The 15,480-nt window shown below is 35.3% G+C and overlaps 1 protein-coding gene across 1 annotated transcript in view; it reads left to right on the top strand.

Moving 5' to 3' along the window:
- Positions 1 to 15,480, top strand: part of LOC120526647 (triadin-like) — a 200,871-nt gene that overhangs the window by 67,979 nt on the left and 117,412 nt on the right. Inside the window, exons 8-10 of the mRNA XM_039749804.1 lie at positions 3,652 to 3,693; positions 6,701 to 6,742; positions 8,028 to 8,075. Of these exons, the coding sequence (XP_039605738.1) occupies positions 3,652 to 3,693; positions 6,701 to 6,742; positions 8,028 to 8,075 (132 nt within the window). The remainder of the gene's footprint in view (positions 1 to 3,651; positions 3,694 to 6,700; positions 6,743 to 8,027; positions 8,076 to 15,480) is intronic.

Raw genomic sequence — 15,480 nt, forward strand, 5'->3', positions numbered from 1 at the left:
CAATTCGAAGCAGTAAGTTGACATGCGTAGTGGAAATGACTGGTTTATTCTCCATTCCTCTTTTTACAATTCTGCTCACCAACCCCAATACCCCTCAGTCCTGGCCACTCCAATGCCTTCTCTTTTCTTCTTCTCTTTTTCTCTCTCTCTCTTTCTTTCTCTCTCTTTTCTTCTTACCGCCTCCTCCCTTCTCCAGACATTGCCACTCTTCCACCCGACTCTTGTCAATGACTGGAGGGAGGCGGCCCCTTTTATAGGAACCCGGATGGGCTCCAGCTGCTTCCCGGCAATCTCCCGCAGACACACCCCCGTGTGGCAGAAGTGCCGGCTGCGCACCCGGAAGCCGTCCGGGTGTCCCCTGTCATCTTCCCCCTGGCACTTCCTGGGATAAACAGGCACTGGGGTGCCGCCTGGCGGTGGCCACGGGTCCCTACAGGGCTGTGCTTCCAAGCCCTCTTCCTGAGGCCTCCAGTAGAACCAGGACGGACGCCCCCTCTCGGTCTGGAGGAGGAACAAGCCCTCCTCTCGTCCTCCTGGGTGTCCTGGCCGGGCTCCAGCCCCAGCCGGGGACCACATGGGATATACCGGCATCGGGGCGCCGCCTGGCGGTGGCCACGGGTCCCTACAGGGCTGGGCTTCCAAGCCCTGTACCTGAGGCTCCCAGCATAACCAGGACGGATGCCCCCTCTCGGTCTGGAGGAGGCACAAGCCCGGGACCACAATATATATATATATATATATATATATATATATATAAAGTTTCACTGTAAAATGTAGTAAACTTCATATTTGAGTTTTTGGGGATACTGGTGTTATGAATTTATATTGTAGAAAAATGGAACATAAACTACAGTGGAGTACATACTTAAAAGTGTTTTTGCTTTTGATTGTTATAAGGCACTTCCCTTTTAGAACAAATCTCTATAGTTCCAACCAATCAGTGCCTACCAAACATTCAGCAAGACAGTGTGAACCTTCATTGTTAATGGAGTTAGACTGGCACTTCATTTAATTGTATTGACTTGTTGGACTATCTACTATTAAGTTTTGTTTGTTACTGTTTAGTATAACCGATGACTTACTTAGTTCTTAAATGGTTAGGAAAATACACATACATGCTTCTTAAATTATAAACTGAAATGCCTACATTTACAGTGTTTGCTTTAGGAAGTCATAATTTTTACTTGTTCCTTTTATTATGCATTATAATTCCTCAGTGTCATATATTATTCATTACTACTCACGAGTCCCGCTTCATTGAGATTCTTATATGCTGTAAACACAAACATTTTAAAGGGAGCATTTACTGAACTGACTGTAGCAGACTTGTCATCATCTTAAAATTACTCAATTTTTGTGATATTGACAGTTAATTATAAAATGAAAAATTAAGAACTGTGAGTTTATGTGGACTGTGCTATATATTTTTTTCATTTTTATTTTTATTTTGAGTGACATCATCTCAGTGCAGAGTGCGTATACTGCTAACAATGCATTCTGTTCTAAATGACAGCTCACACTCTTTTTTGATATTTCCTAAAGGCTAATGCTACTCAGTTTGTTTATTAATATATTCTGATATTGATTTATTTTAATTTAATCTAAATTATTTTAAAGATATCACCCATATTCATTGCCCGTATATATATATGTAATGTTTGGTGAGAATTAACAAAAAAGTGACAACACATATAGCAGTTATGGTGTGTTTTTTTATAATTTAACAAAACTCATTGTTTGTCTGAAATGTTATACATTGTATTTTTATGCTCGGCAGTAGAATACTTCAGTATACAGCAGATTTATTCCACTTCTGAAGGTGTACATTGTCTGTATTCTCCATTGCATTTGGTCCCAGTGTAATGCCTGCCTGTGTGGCTAATAGACTAAGAAGTGTAAAACAAGAGCTAAGTAATGGGAGACAAGACACCTTCTCACCCTGATGCCCTAGGTCATCTCATAAATATTCCCATCTTGTGCCTTTTCTCATTATTGCCATGTTACTATTATTAATATTGAATACGTATGTAGAGAAAATGTGTGTCTTATTCATGTGTATGACAGGAAGGATGGTAAAGCATTGAATGAAACTCAGCGTTGATGATTGGTGATACGTGACAGCAGGTGTCTGTTTTGGGTAACATGACAGGTGAGGAGTAGGAACACCTTAAATATGTCAGTGACTGGGACTGCCTAACGGGAAGATGGTTTAAGAATGAAGAAATGACAAAAGCTCAGTCTTTCTTTAATTCTACAGTATTTACACAAATGATTTATTCTGTTGTGCTTCAGCTTGGATGTCTTTTTATTCACTGATTCCTAGCCATTCTTTGAAAAAGGTGCATTCACAAGGGTCGGATGTTGCTGACAAAGTCAGGTGCTTCTTTGAAAGTTTGACTCCAGATGCACTTCTTCTTGTTGTCAGTACTTGAGTGATCTTTATCTCCACTTCTGGATGAATTTACAAAGTTTTTTTGTCTCATTAACGTAGAAGTCCCAAGGTTTCCACAGATTGTAGAAAACTCTGTTGATGGCTCTGGTTGTGTTTGGAAGAGAGTTGTAATTAGTTATGGAACATACACACTGAATGCTGTGTCTTGTGCATATACTGTTGTGATATCCATGTCGGCTTTGTAAACTCTAAGGTGAAGCGTCTCTCAGCCTCTATGACATGATCAACGTGGTGTAGAATAGAAGCTGGACTGTCACAATACGTGTGCTGCCTTATGCCAAATATGTCCCCCAATTTACATAGACAAGACACCAAATCAAGAAACATGATATCTTGTGTGAATCTTTCATAATGCCTCTTAAAAGTATTTGTTAACTTATAGATAAACAGCCCATAATTACAGGGAGGATATTAGAGTAGGAGATAAGAAAGGAAAAAAGAGAAAGAAGAACAGAATAGGAGAGAAATCAAAAGAAATGATTTTTCTTATCTTGTTGTTGGTGTCCTCATTGCAATAGTCCATTATCAGTTTGATGTTTCTATCAACCATTTTATACATTATAACATTTTTAATCTGAATTCATTTTCCATTTTCACTGTTAATATCATTGTCATGTTTTTAAAAAGCCTGGGTTGGTGCTACAGCCCCACAGATTCAGCACCCTGGGTTCAAATCTTACACAAGGTTATCATATATTTGGAATTTGTATATTCCCCTTGTATCAGAGAGGGTCACTTTGCTTTATGCTGCTGTTGTTCCAAATGTAATGCAGATCTGTATCTCTCAAAATCTAAGACTGTCTAGATAATTTTGTTTAATTGTAAAAGACTTGAGAATTCCCAAAAATAATTATTTAATGCATTTTTGTCTGATAATGTATCTTCCAATAAAATTTGTCACTGTGCATCTTCATTTGTGTTGTGGTTAATTCAAAATAATATTTTAAATATTTTAACTTGCACAAAAGTGATGATGAAGGACCTGCCCACTTTGTAAAGTATAGTTTTTATGTCATTAAAACTGCTTTTTAAACATACCTGTCCACCTATCATATAAACTCAATTTATACCATGGTAGTATTGTTGAGAGTCAGAGCCTATCTTAAATACAAAGGATGCAAGGCAGCAACTAACATTAGATGAAGTGCTACACACGACTAATTGTTTTTTGTATGCTTTTTCTGTTATATAAATTACAGAACCTGATGTTGCTAAAGAAAAAATTTTTGCAGCAAAAAAAGGTGAGTCCATTTTTATGAAGATCTTTGATTGATTAGTTAAAATCTCTTTCTTGGCTTGTCTTTAGTTAGGTAAAACTATACAAAGCAATCATATTTTTTTTAAATGGACTCTCAATATGTAATCATTTTATTTCCAACCTGTATTCATACACTTAAAATCCAGACCCTTCTTTGCCTTTTTCCCCACTGGTACTGTATGTCACAGGTCTTGCTTTTGGTGCTGACTTTTTGCACCAATACAAAACCTGACTTGTAGCCCATCTGCTATTATATCAGGCGGTAATTCCAATATCTGTGAACTATCTGGCTAGAAGTAGATTGTCAAGATAACACACTTCCAACAGAATGTAGTGTATAGTCTGCTGGCCAAAGTGAGCAAGTCAAGTCAAGTTGGGGAGTATGCACTGGTACAGTGCGTTGCCGCACCCACTACACAACGAAACAACTCGGGATCCCAGTTTGCAACCCCCGAGGCAGACACGTGGTCCTGTCCCATCCTCTGGAAATGACCCTCAATCTGCCGCAGCCAGGTGTTATGTGGGCAACCCCTTGGCCTGGTTCAGTCACTTGGGTCCCCAACAATGTGGATCTTACGAGCCCTTGGAGAAACGCGCCACATGGCCATCGTGCCGTAACTGATGCTCCCTCACAATGCAGGCAATGTGCCTTATTCGGGAGTGAGCATCCAAAGTGAACATATGATATTGTTTATGTTGACATTCAGAAAGCATTCAATAAGGTGCCACATGAGAGGTGGGGCATGAAATTAAAAGAAGTGGAAGTTAAGGGTGTTGTGTGTAGATGGGTGCAAAATTGGCCCAGACTCAGGAACTAGAGTATTATGGTGCAAGGAGTCCTATCAGACCTGGTTGACGTTGAGAGTGATGTCCCACAAGGGTCATTGATAGAGGCTGCTGCTATTTTCTTTATATATAAATGAATTGGACCATAATATAAATAACAAGCTATTTGAGTTTGTAGATGATACCAAGTTTGGTGATTTGGCAGATAATGTAGAAGCTGTTGAATCATTACAGAGGGCCTTAGGCAGTATACAGGCTTGGGCACATTTGGTGTTAGATGAAATGTAATGCAAGTAAATGTAAAGTATTACATTTAGGAAGTTAAAAATCGCAGCTTTGAAAACACAGTGCTCAGTAGCCATTAAGAAGGCTAACAGAATGTTAGGTTATGTAGCATGATGTGTAGAGTACAAGTCCAAGGAGGTTATGCTAAAGCTTTTTAACATTTTAGGTCAAATGTATTATTAAAAAGGACAGAAATTTCTGACAAAGGTCAGAAGAGGCACCCAATGGAAAGTTATTTGCAGGTTTAAGTAGCTTATCCACAGTAGCAATAAGCATTCAGGTATTGTGCTGACCAAATAGAATGCTATTAGCATAGTAAGCAGTCTTAGTTCTCTGTAGTGCCTGCTTATAGAGGGCAACATGTTCCTTGTAAGCAGTTGCATGGACAACCAAAATTGTTTTTCTATTAAGGCCTTCAAGCCTTCCCCCACAAGCTTTCATGTGAAGATCATTTAATTTACCTTTTACAACTTAAAGTATTGGGAAGAGTGAAATGCTTATGCATTGGTTATTTTCTGTTTGTACTCATTATAAACCAGAAACAACTTGTTGATGGAGAGTTTCTGCACTTTCAGCTGCACTTGCAAATGCAGAATTACTCCTGGCAAACAGCTGGTGATGAAGAGTAACTTCCTACACATTCATGCAACATTCTGGTGTTATATTAACTTGTACTGGGGATTTGTTTGCTGTCATTTGCTGCTATCAGAGGTGAAAAAGTGGAAAATATACAAACTGGTATAACCACTGTCATGATAAATTGAACAATAAAGTCATTTTTAGTTGAAGCTGCACAGAATCTTTCTCTGTTTTAAGATAGTTATGTTCACAGAATCGCTAATGTTTTTCAATGGGAGATTTAGTGAAAAGTCAAGCAAAATGACACCTTTTATTGGCTAACTAAATAGGCAACTCAGGCCCCTTCTTCAGGCAAGATGTAGTACAGAAACTGGAGTTCCCTGTGTTTAGTACTAATGGGAGATTTAGAAATTTCAAAACTTTGTGGATGTGCTCTGTTCAAGCTATCTCAATGAAAATTGAATGGTCTCAATACATTTTATTGAAAAATAAGTGTGCCATATTTCAACAAAATTGGTCCACTTCAGCCAAGTTTTTAATGCAGACAGACAGACATTGCATAAAAAGAGACAAACTGATTAAAAGCACGGTGCGTTCCTGCTATCAATAAAAAAAGATGGGTTTGCTGTTGTCAGAATTACTCAATGATGAGCTTGCTATGTTATGTTATTAGATCACAGATTCACAGCTTAGCCTCAGCAGGACATACAGTGTTTATTATGCCTTGGACTTTATATCTGCATGCATTTCAGGAGTACCAAATATAACTTTACAGTATGCTGTTTCCACTACAACAGAAACTGAAAAAATGTTTCACCAATTGAATATTTTCTTTATATTGTTTATATGTACAGTAGTTAATGGGTTTTGTGTCCTTTTATTATAATAAACAAGCTTGGTCACTATCTATATCCAATAGCATATTCTCTTTGTGTCTGTGTTTATTTTCTCTTCATGTTCCTCCGAAGCCCCAAAGATTGGCATATTGTGTTTGCTGGTGTCTCTACATCAGCCTTTTTTGCATGTATGTATCAAAATGTGCCCTGTGATGAAGTGCCATCCTATTCAGGGTTGCATCCTGCCTGCTGTCGGATGCTCACAGAGATGCATCTGCACTCAGTACTTTAAAAAAAAAAGTTTAGAAAATGGATGGATGGTTGAAAAACATGGTTATTAATCACAGATGCTATGAAAAGTAAGACAATGGCAAAGAAATCTTGACTGTTCCTTAAGAACATTCTGGCTTTTGTGCCATCATGAAAAAAAATTGTTTAGAGTGTTGTTATTTTAAGAATACATTTCAATACAGTTACTCTGTTTAATCATGTCTTGCTTTACAGCACCTGAACCTGAAAAAGAAAAGATATCCCCACCAAAGAAAGGTATCATTTTTCATAAGGTGTTATAATTGTGCATTTTCGATAGTTGAAGATGAGTGCAGATTTGCAATAAGAGTCCATAACCTATGTGTACAGTTTCAGAAAAATGCTGTATATGCTGTAATAACTTTTTACTGTTTGCTTAGGAATTTCCTTTGCTTTATTTACAGTATTATTTTTTACTTTTTATTGCAGAAATACTGTTTTATGGTTTTGTTAACTCTTACACTATATACATAAAATCTGATAGAGAAAGGATGGAATACAGGATAGATATTAAACTATTTTTATTCAATATAATTAAAACCAATCAAAAATAAGAACATTTCATTTCTGTACATACATTTTATATATTACTGTAGGATGTATATCTACTTCTAAAACCTATTTTGTGCCTCTTCACTTATCAAATTTTTATTACTATCTGAAGGATAAACACCTGTATTCATGGTGCCTTCTCTATGGATTAAGAGTTTAAGTTGTATGTCTTCTTACATGATTCACTACATGCCTTGAAAGGCTTCCTAGTTCACTTTCCTTTATATGAATTTATTAATTTTCTCTTTCAACACAAATATCACTATGAAAGTATGTTGTTTTTTAAATAATTCACATTGCATGCAATAATCAATCTTAACTGGCACAGAAAGTAGCTGTTAATGTTTTTTCTTAGAAGGCAAAAATGACAGTCATTCTGTATGCCTAAGGAGTATTTTATGTTTAAAGTAAATCTGAAACATCCTGGTCATCTTTCCAAGAAGTCCCACATTGGCTACAGAGCATCATAATACAAATCCACTTAACGTAGGGCAGAATGGTGATGCAATGATTGGAGCATCAAGCAATCAAGCATACTGGGTTCAGTTCTGCACCCAGTAATTACATGTGTTTGCATCCTCATTTCCACATGGGTTTTCATCTGAGTCCTTCAGTTTTCCTGTCACATCCCAAAGACTTGTGTTAGGTGAATTATTAAATTTAAATTGTCCCATGGGAGCGTGTGTGAGGATGAGTGGGCCCTGCACTGTACTGCTGCCTGTGCAATGTTAGTTGCTACCTTGTGCATCATGATGCTGGAGCTGACTTTAGTCCACAGTAATCCTGAGGCACATTAAGTGAGTTTGAATCGGCATCTGTACATAAATCAATAGAAGTGCAATTTTAATAACAAGGAACAGTTAATTATAGTTAAACAATACAATAATAAAAAGGTAGGTTATTGTAATTATTCAGTTATAACCTGTATGTTTATCATATGGCTCAAATGCATTTTATTCCTTTTGTTTAGTTACTCAGGAAAAAACAGAAGAGAAACTTTCAAGAGTGAAAGATGCAGGTATGTTCATTAATCTATTTCAGATTCTAAAATATGTTGAAGTATATAACTAGATAGTAAATATTCCTAATTATTTTGTATGTTCAATTTATATCCAGTCCATGCTTTTCTGAACCAAGCTAGTCTACTATAGGGTTGTCTTTGCAACTTGGGCATAAAGTATGTGTAAACCTCAGATGGTTGTTAATCCACTGCACAGCATTTTCAGGCACACACATAAATACTCTCATATTAGGACATGTTTGGGGTGTGGGTGTGTACAAAGGTGTATATATCTGCAATATATTCCTGTCCAATAATATTTAAATGTGACAGATTAAAAAAAGAAATACATAAATGTTGTAATAATTATTTTAAACTAATAGAGATGATTCTACAGTATATTTAACTAATGGTTTACTTATAGATGCAGCTGAATTAAATGCTCATTTCAGTTATGCAGTGTATGTTATCATTGAAAGCTCAAGCACCAGCAGAAATGACCACTAGATGGCAAAATGTTTATTTGTGGGTACTGCAATAATGCAGGAATGGAAAAAATGCTATCAGAGTGGTAATGTGTGTGGATTTAAAAAAAATAAATATCACAATAATCGTATAGATATTTTTTATTGATATCAAAATTGCATTTTTATTTAATTTCACCATGTATACACAACAATAAACTTGGCATGACATCCAGTGTAGTGGTCAAAGCAGACTGACTGCTGTTCATCACCAATGTGCAGACTCCCCAAAAAAATTGAAAATAGACACTTATAAGATGCCGTGAAATCAGCAATAACTGACATAACTGTTACAAGCTTGCATTGCTAACTTCATGTACAATTAAAGTAATGATGTACATATTCATGAAAAATTAAAACTGTTTTAAAATTATGTTAATGGAATTTTAATCCTTTGCAGATTTGGAAATACTTCTAGGAAGTTGTCATGGTCACAGACAAATTGTATTCTTCACGTATTATTATTATTATTAACTTTAGATCAATAAGAAAAGGATTTTTTAAAGAAAACTCTTCTCTGAAATAATTTGAAAGTTACCAACCTTCAACCATTTTAAATGCATAACTCAATTTGGGAAAAAGTGTACAGTGACTTTTTTATACCATTAATTGAAGAAAATCATCATCTTTTTGTGTAGAGTTACAGATTTGCTATAACTGTAGATATCCAATACTGCCAGACAGCCAGCCAAACAAAAAGAAAAAATCACAAAGTAAACAGCACGATTTTTAAAAAGAAAACATCTAAAATCACTTTATGCTATCATTTAATTCATTTTAAATTACTTAGAAAAGTGCTTTCACAAAAGCAAACAAACAGAAACCCTGGTTAAATATATTGTAAGAGTGACCCAAGAGCTTGTTTGAGAAATTGTTTAATAAAGTTGCTGCTTTGAAAGTTGACAATTTGAATTTAATTTCTTGGTTTATTATTTTTTTAAGCAATTAATATATATATATATATATTAAAATAACAAACCTTTTCAAATATATTGTGTTTGTTTTGTTTTTAAATCATGAGCTTAATGCTCTTTTGAAACTCTTTTATTTCGGAAAATTAGCATAAAAACAGCCCAATGAAACAAATGAGAATAACACAGCAGTTGCAATAGTATGTTCCAAAATCAAACCATGAAACTCACCACTCAACCACACACATCTAAGAGAGCAGTATGACTACAGCACCTCAATATCGATTTTTAAATAGGCAATAAAGTAAAAAGATTCAGACCTGACATGTCTACTTTATAATTACTGTACATGAATGAGTTCTTAACAAGTTCTGAAAAAATCTGAATGGATTCTCTTAAACAGAATCAGATTTGTTTCTATTTTAGATAATATACTCTTGTACATCGCTTTCCCGTGGATAGACGCCCTTCCAGCTGACCAAAATAAAACTTCATGCAGATAGTGCAGTTCAGGATAATATTTTTATAGCACACTTTAATCTGTATGATATTATTCAAAAGTTTCTTTCAACTTACCTGGAGTGATTTTAAATTCAAGGTTATATGAGTAAGAGATCTACAGATGCCTTGCCAAAAAGAAGAACATTCCCAAAATATGTGGTTTAGTGATGTAAACGTTTGGTGACCTTGCTCACTGGTTGCATCTTACCCTGGCCATATTTTAGTCAATGTTAATTGAGATTTATTTGAAAGATAAACAATTTTAGCTGAATTATGGCATGTTTGAACTAGAGTGTATTTTATGAGCATCTGAATTCTATTCCTGTACTGAAATGTTATTTCAGAGATTCCTTTTTTCATAGTTCCATAGATGCAGGGTTCATTATTTTGTTATTTTATTTTCAGTTCCTTGAAATTCTTTACTTTGGAGATGCTGTTTCAATCTTCATGCCCCATACATGCCTGTTTCACCTTAGTTTTTTACACTGTGAGTGGGGAAAGATGACAGAAGCTGGGAAGGTTGTTTATTATTTAGTTTCTAATATGAATATAGAAGAAAAAGTGTGTTACTGGAAGACAAAATGTAGATGTAAAAACATTCAATCTGATGATCTAAATTTCACAATCACTAAATTGAATGAAGCATAGATTAAACAGGAATTATATCAGATCTTGAATTCTGCTCAGAGTAACAACAATTGGGGTTGCTTTTATTAATTTAGGAGGAATTCAGCATATAGTTTAAACTGTCTAATATGGACCACCAAATTTTTCTTAACATATGCACTTAAATTTATTCACTTACATTTTTTTCCTATAAATGAAAAATGTATACTTCTTAAAATCAGTACTAAAAATAAAAATCAGACATTGTATGATTGCTATATAGTGTTGATCAGCGAACTTCACCAGTGTTTTTCCCAGCGAATATGCTGTGTTCGCTGGTGACTTTGTTTGCTGAATATTTTCTGGAAAATTAGCCATGCGGCTAACTTAGATGAACATGTTTTTCCCAGCACCCATTGATTGTTTCTGATATAAGTGTGACATCACAGAGCCGTGACAGCCATGCACAGAACTATCACATATGCATATTGTAAACATACATTTTTAGTAAATACCTCATCTGCGTTGCATACATGTATATATAATGTCACTGCCCACACCTTTCTCCAGCTAGATAAGCACTCTGCTTGTGTGTTAAACAAAAACAAAACTTGCAGTATTTACATTTGGGTTACATTAAATAAAAAATTTGAACACTGCCTCATGGCTAATTTTGTATCTTGGCTGTAAGCATATGCAATTAGCAACACAGTTAACAACAAGTCAAAACAAAACTTAAGTAGCCCATCATCTCCTGTTTTTCTGAAATAATATTAATAATGAAAGATTATAACTACTGTACTTACCAGGTCTTTCTCTCTCCTTGATGGAATAAAATATGCAAAGCATCTGCACAAATAGATCTGAAACAAAAAAGACATGCCAGCTAAGTTAATACCAGCATACTGCATTGCTACACATGCCGGCAGAAGCACAACTTCAAAAAGTGTTGTGTGGCATGGCCATTCAGTGCCCCAAACACTGGATCTCTGTGAATGAAATGGTGTATTTTTTCACTTTTTTGGTAGTTTGTGGCTATTTGTTGGATTTTGTTTGTGGCTATTGTTCTATCTGTGTATTTTGTTTCTAAAGGCACAGTGGTTTGCACTGCTGCCTCACAGCTTAGGTCACATTTTTGGCCACAATAAATTGTCCAGCTTAGTTGGTAGGTGCTTCCCTAGTCCTCAGGGCCAATTAAAAGACCATTGCGCCAATGTACTGCAATCCACTAAAAAATAATTCAGTTCCTCTTTTCCTATTGACTTTAATGCATTTCGGCATATTTAACGAAGTTCCCAAAAATTTCTGTGATTTTGCTGAAACTCACAACAAAGTGAACTCCCTAGGGTTTGCTCATTACTATTGCCACATGAATTAATGAATATCAAGATAAATCAGGATATCTTCATTTACACATAGTCTTTTGTAACAATACACTTTTCAAAAAAAGTTTATCAGAAGGTCAGGTTTGTGACATTTCCTTTTGTGAGATTTGTTTGCATCAACATGTTAAGAAGATGTTAGCTGGTTAATAGTACATATAAGAAGTAATATTTGATCAGCATGTCAAATTAAATCAAATTTAGAAAATCCCAAACACCTGATTCTCTAATTTTCCAAATGACTCCCAACTTTAAGGCTATCTTTGTGAAAACAAACTTATCAATTTAAAATTAGTCGTTATTTCAGAGTTCCTGTAGAGCAGCCTTTGTTCTGTTATATTAAAACCACCTCACATAAGTGATTAGTCTTGGCTATTGGTTATAGATGTGTGTTACTCCAGAATCAGCCATTGAATTAGTTTGTACATGCAGTAATTACTCCTAACTTAAAATGGCATCTCTTTCCCTCTTCTACTATTCACATGTGTTTTGTGTATGCCTTAATTAAATTAGTTGCATTTTAGTTGTTATAATAATAAAAAGTGCCCACTTGCATTAATAAAAATTGGCCACCAGAAATTAGTTGTTAATATGACATATAAAACAGGTTATAGCTACCCTTAAGTAAGAGGATATATCTACAGTGGACAGGAGTAAGTGCTCACAGACTGTCTCAAAATAGCAGCAAAAAGGGCTTTAATTAAACTACAATAGAAATTAACACAAAAGAAGAGAAGAAGTAATATAACTAAGATCAAAATCATAACAGGCTACCTACACATGTAGCAACTCATGACTACCATGTGTAGTGGAAGGTTACCCAATGTACCAATGTGTACTCCTTGTTTGCCATTTTTAATAACACACGCCTTCTTCTAAATTAGCTTTTATTTCTCGTCAGTTGAGCCCAATGCCAAACTTGCTTCCCAACTCCTTGCCGTGTGTCTGTAAGAAGCTTTTACAACTTCTGGGGTTCCAGATGACATCACAGTCCCTGAACTACCATGCTTACCTCCATTAGACTTCTGGTGCTCCTGTATTTCTACAGCACTATAAGCACTGCCGTGGGAAAACCAGATAGAGTGAGCTTCTCAGAGCCTCTCATGAACTATAATATATTTAATAGCAGCTACTGTAAATTCTCCCTTCTTGTGGCTTTAAGTAAATAAATCAGATTACCCTTCATTACCACATGATTAACATAAAATGCTATTCCTTGCTGGTTGTTCCAACTACAGATCACAAATGGTGTGAGTACACTGCCGTACTTTAGATTACAAAATGACAAAAGAATTTCAAACAGTCATACATTCTGCATGTTACTGTTTATCAAAAGAAATGGCGACCTATCTATAGCAAATTCACAATAAATAATCTCAGTAAAGAATACATCCTGGATTAATTCACTTTAGTCTTCCCAAGCACATTACTTGTGAACATGTTTCAGTTAGAAGATTACATTTTTTCTGAGTATAATTTTGTTTCATACAGCTTCATGCTATAGCTAATATATGAACTGCTAAGCTAAAACTGTTGCTTTTTTTTAATCACCACTGTAAAAATCGAATAGCTTAGAGTTAAAATGAAACCAGCGATTTATATTTCACTATAAATAAGAAAAGCTTAATCTCAAAAAGAATACATTCTCTTTTGATTTCTTGTAACTTTTTGTTGTAGCTTACAATTACCACCACCAGATAGAATTTGAATATGACAAATAAATGACAGGGTGCTGTGGAATTTTGCTAGAAGAAGAAAGGAAAAAACTGTTTCTTTTCAGTAAAGAACTAGGTAATACACTCCTCTGCTAAATGCAGATTAAGGATGTACAACCAATGGCATTCATACAGAGATATTTTACAATGAATATGTTCACTTTAGAACAGGAGAAGGAGGAGGAGGAGGAGGAAAGATTAAAATAAATCCCAAAGCTTTTAAGTAAGAATTAAAATGAAACCTCTCATTCTTATATGGCTATCATTTGACTTTCTATAAGAAATTATTCTTCACATGACTTTTGCTGTTAATTTGAATTCTGGAAAAATAGTGCCTTGTACAGTATACGCAACAATTTACATGTGACTCCTAGCACACAATGTATTTTTCCAATTTTCTCAGGTGGGAAACAGACAGATTAAAATAATTAATAATGATAATAATAATTTGGTTGGAATCTCAGCCCAGGCTACTGCATTTGTGCTATTTTCACATTGTCTGTAATTTTCCTGTTTCTTAAGTTTTCTTCCAACATCTTAAAAAAATGCATGTTAGTTAACTACAGACTGGCCTGGTATGATTATTGGAGTGCCTGTAAATGTGCCCTGTGTTGAACTGGCATCACATTAGGTCATGACAGTGGTGTAGCTAGAGTTCATGCCGCTCGGGGCAGGCAGTGCTTCAATTTGCCACCCTGCAACATATCTGAATATGTTAACCTATTATATAAAAAATTAAATAGACGTATACAGAAAAATTAAGATAAATTTTGCATTGATTTATTCATATATGGAGAAACAGCAATACATTTTCACATATAATTATTTATAAGCATCAACTAGACAAGTATATAGTATAGATGCACTGATAAGCCATGTTGCAATTATCAGTTTAATATAATTACTCTGCGAAAACCAGAACCAGTGTAGTGTACAAGTGATAGGTGGGGATGTTTTCTGCGCAGAGCAAGAACGCATTCAGATTGATAACAAAATGAAATTATAAATTGTAAATTCATTGTTTATCTTCCTAGAAATTATTATCGGTGTAATGTTTATGTTTATTTCTGTTATTGCATCATAAATTTCAACTGCTGTGCCTGATGCTGTCAAAGAAGGACAATCTGAAAATTTTTTCGAAGCATTTGTGGATTAAAAAAATCAGAGAACTATGATTTTTTCATTCATGAGTGATATTTTTACGAACCCTGCTACTTACACACGAATTGTACTGAGCCATTTGGCAATAATGCCGCCTCCAAAAATGTGCCGCCTGGGCGGACCGCCTCCTCCGCTATGCCTCTGGTTCACGACACTGCTGGAATGGACTTTAGACTATCTTGACCCAGAATTTAGCTTTTTTGTAAATTAATGCAGAGATGAAACATAGTGATCGGCTTCAAAGCATACTGAATATAATGGAACTTCCATCTATCCAGCTATTTGCTACTCTCATGTTGTAGCTGTTAATTTGTATTTTAGTCATCATGAAATATGTTTTATTCATTGATGATTGCCTGGCATAAATAATTTCTTGAGGTCATATTGAAGGGTCATGACTTTAAATTCTCCCTTGCAGGCTGAAGCCAATTTCCTAAAATAACCACTGCTAGAGTAGACAGACTGATAGAGGAACAGCTGTTTTGTCATGATTAAAGCTAAACAATTGCTGAACGGATTATATATATACATATATAAAAAACTACAAGGGACTAGTAGTACCTTAGGTAATAGCCTCAAAAACTGTGACTTCACAGAGAAGTAACAAGAGACTAGATAGGCCT

Source organism: Polypterus senegalus, chromosome 3 (assembly GCF_016835505.1).
Source record: "Polypterus senegalus isolate Bchr_013 chromosome 3, ASM1683550v1, whole genome shotgun sequence".
NCBI classification, from domain to species: domain Eukaryota; kingdom Metazoa; phylum Chordata; class Cladistia; order Polypteriformes; family Polypteridae; genus Polypterus; species Polypterus senegalus.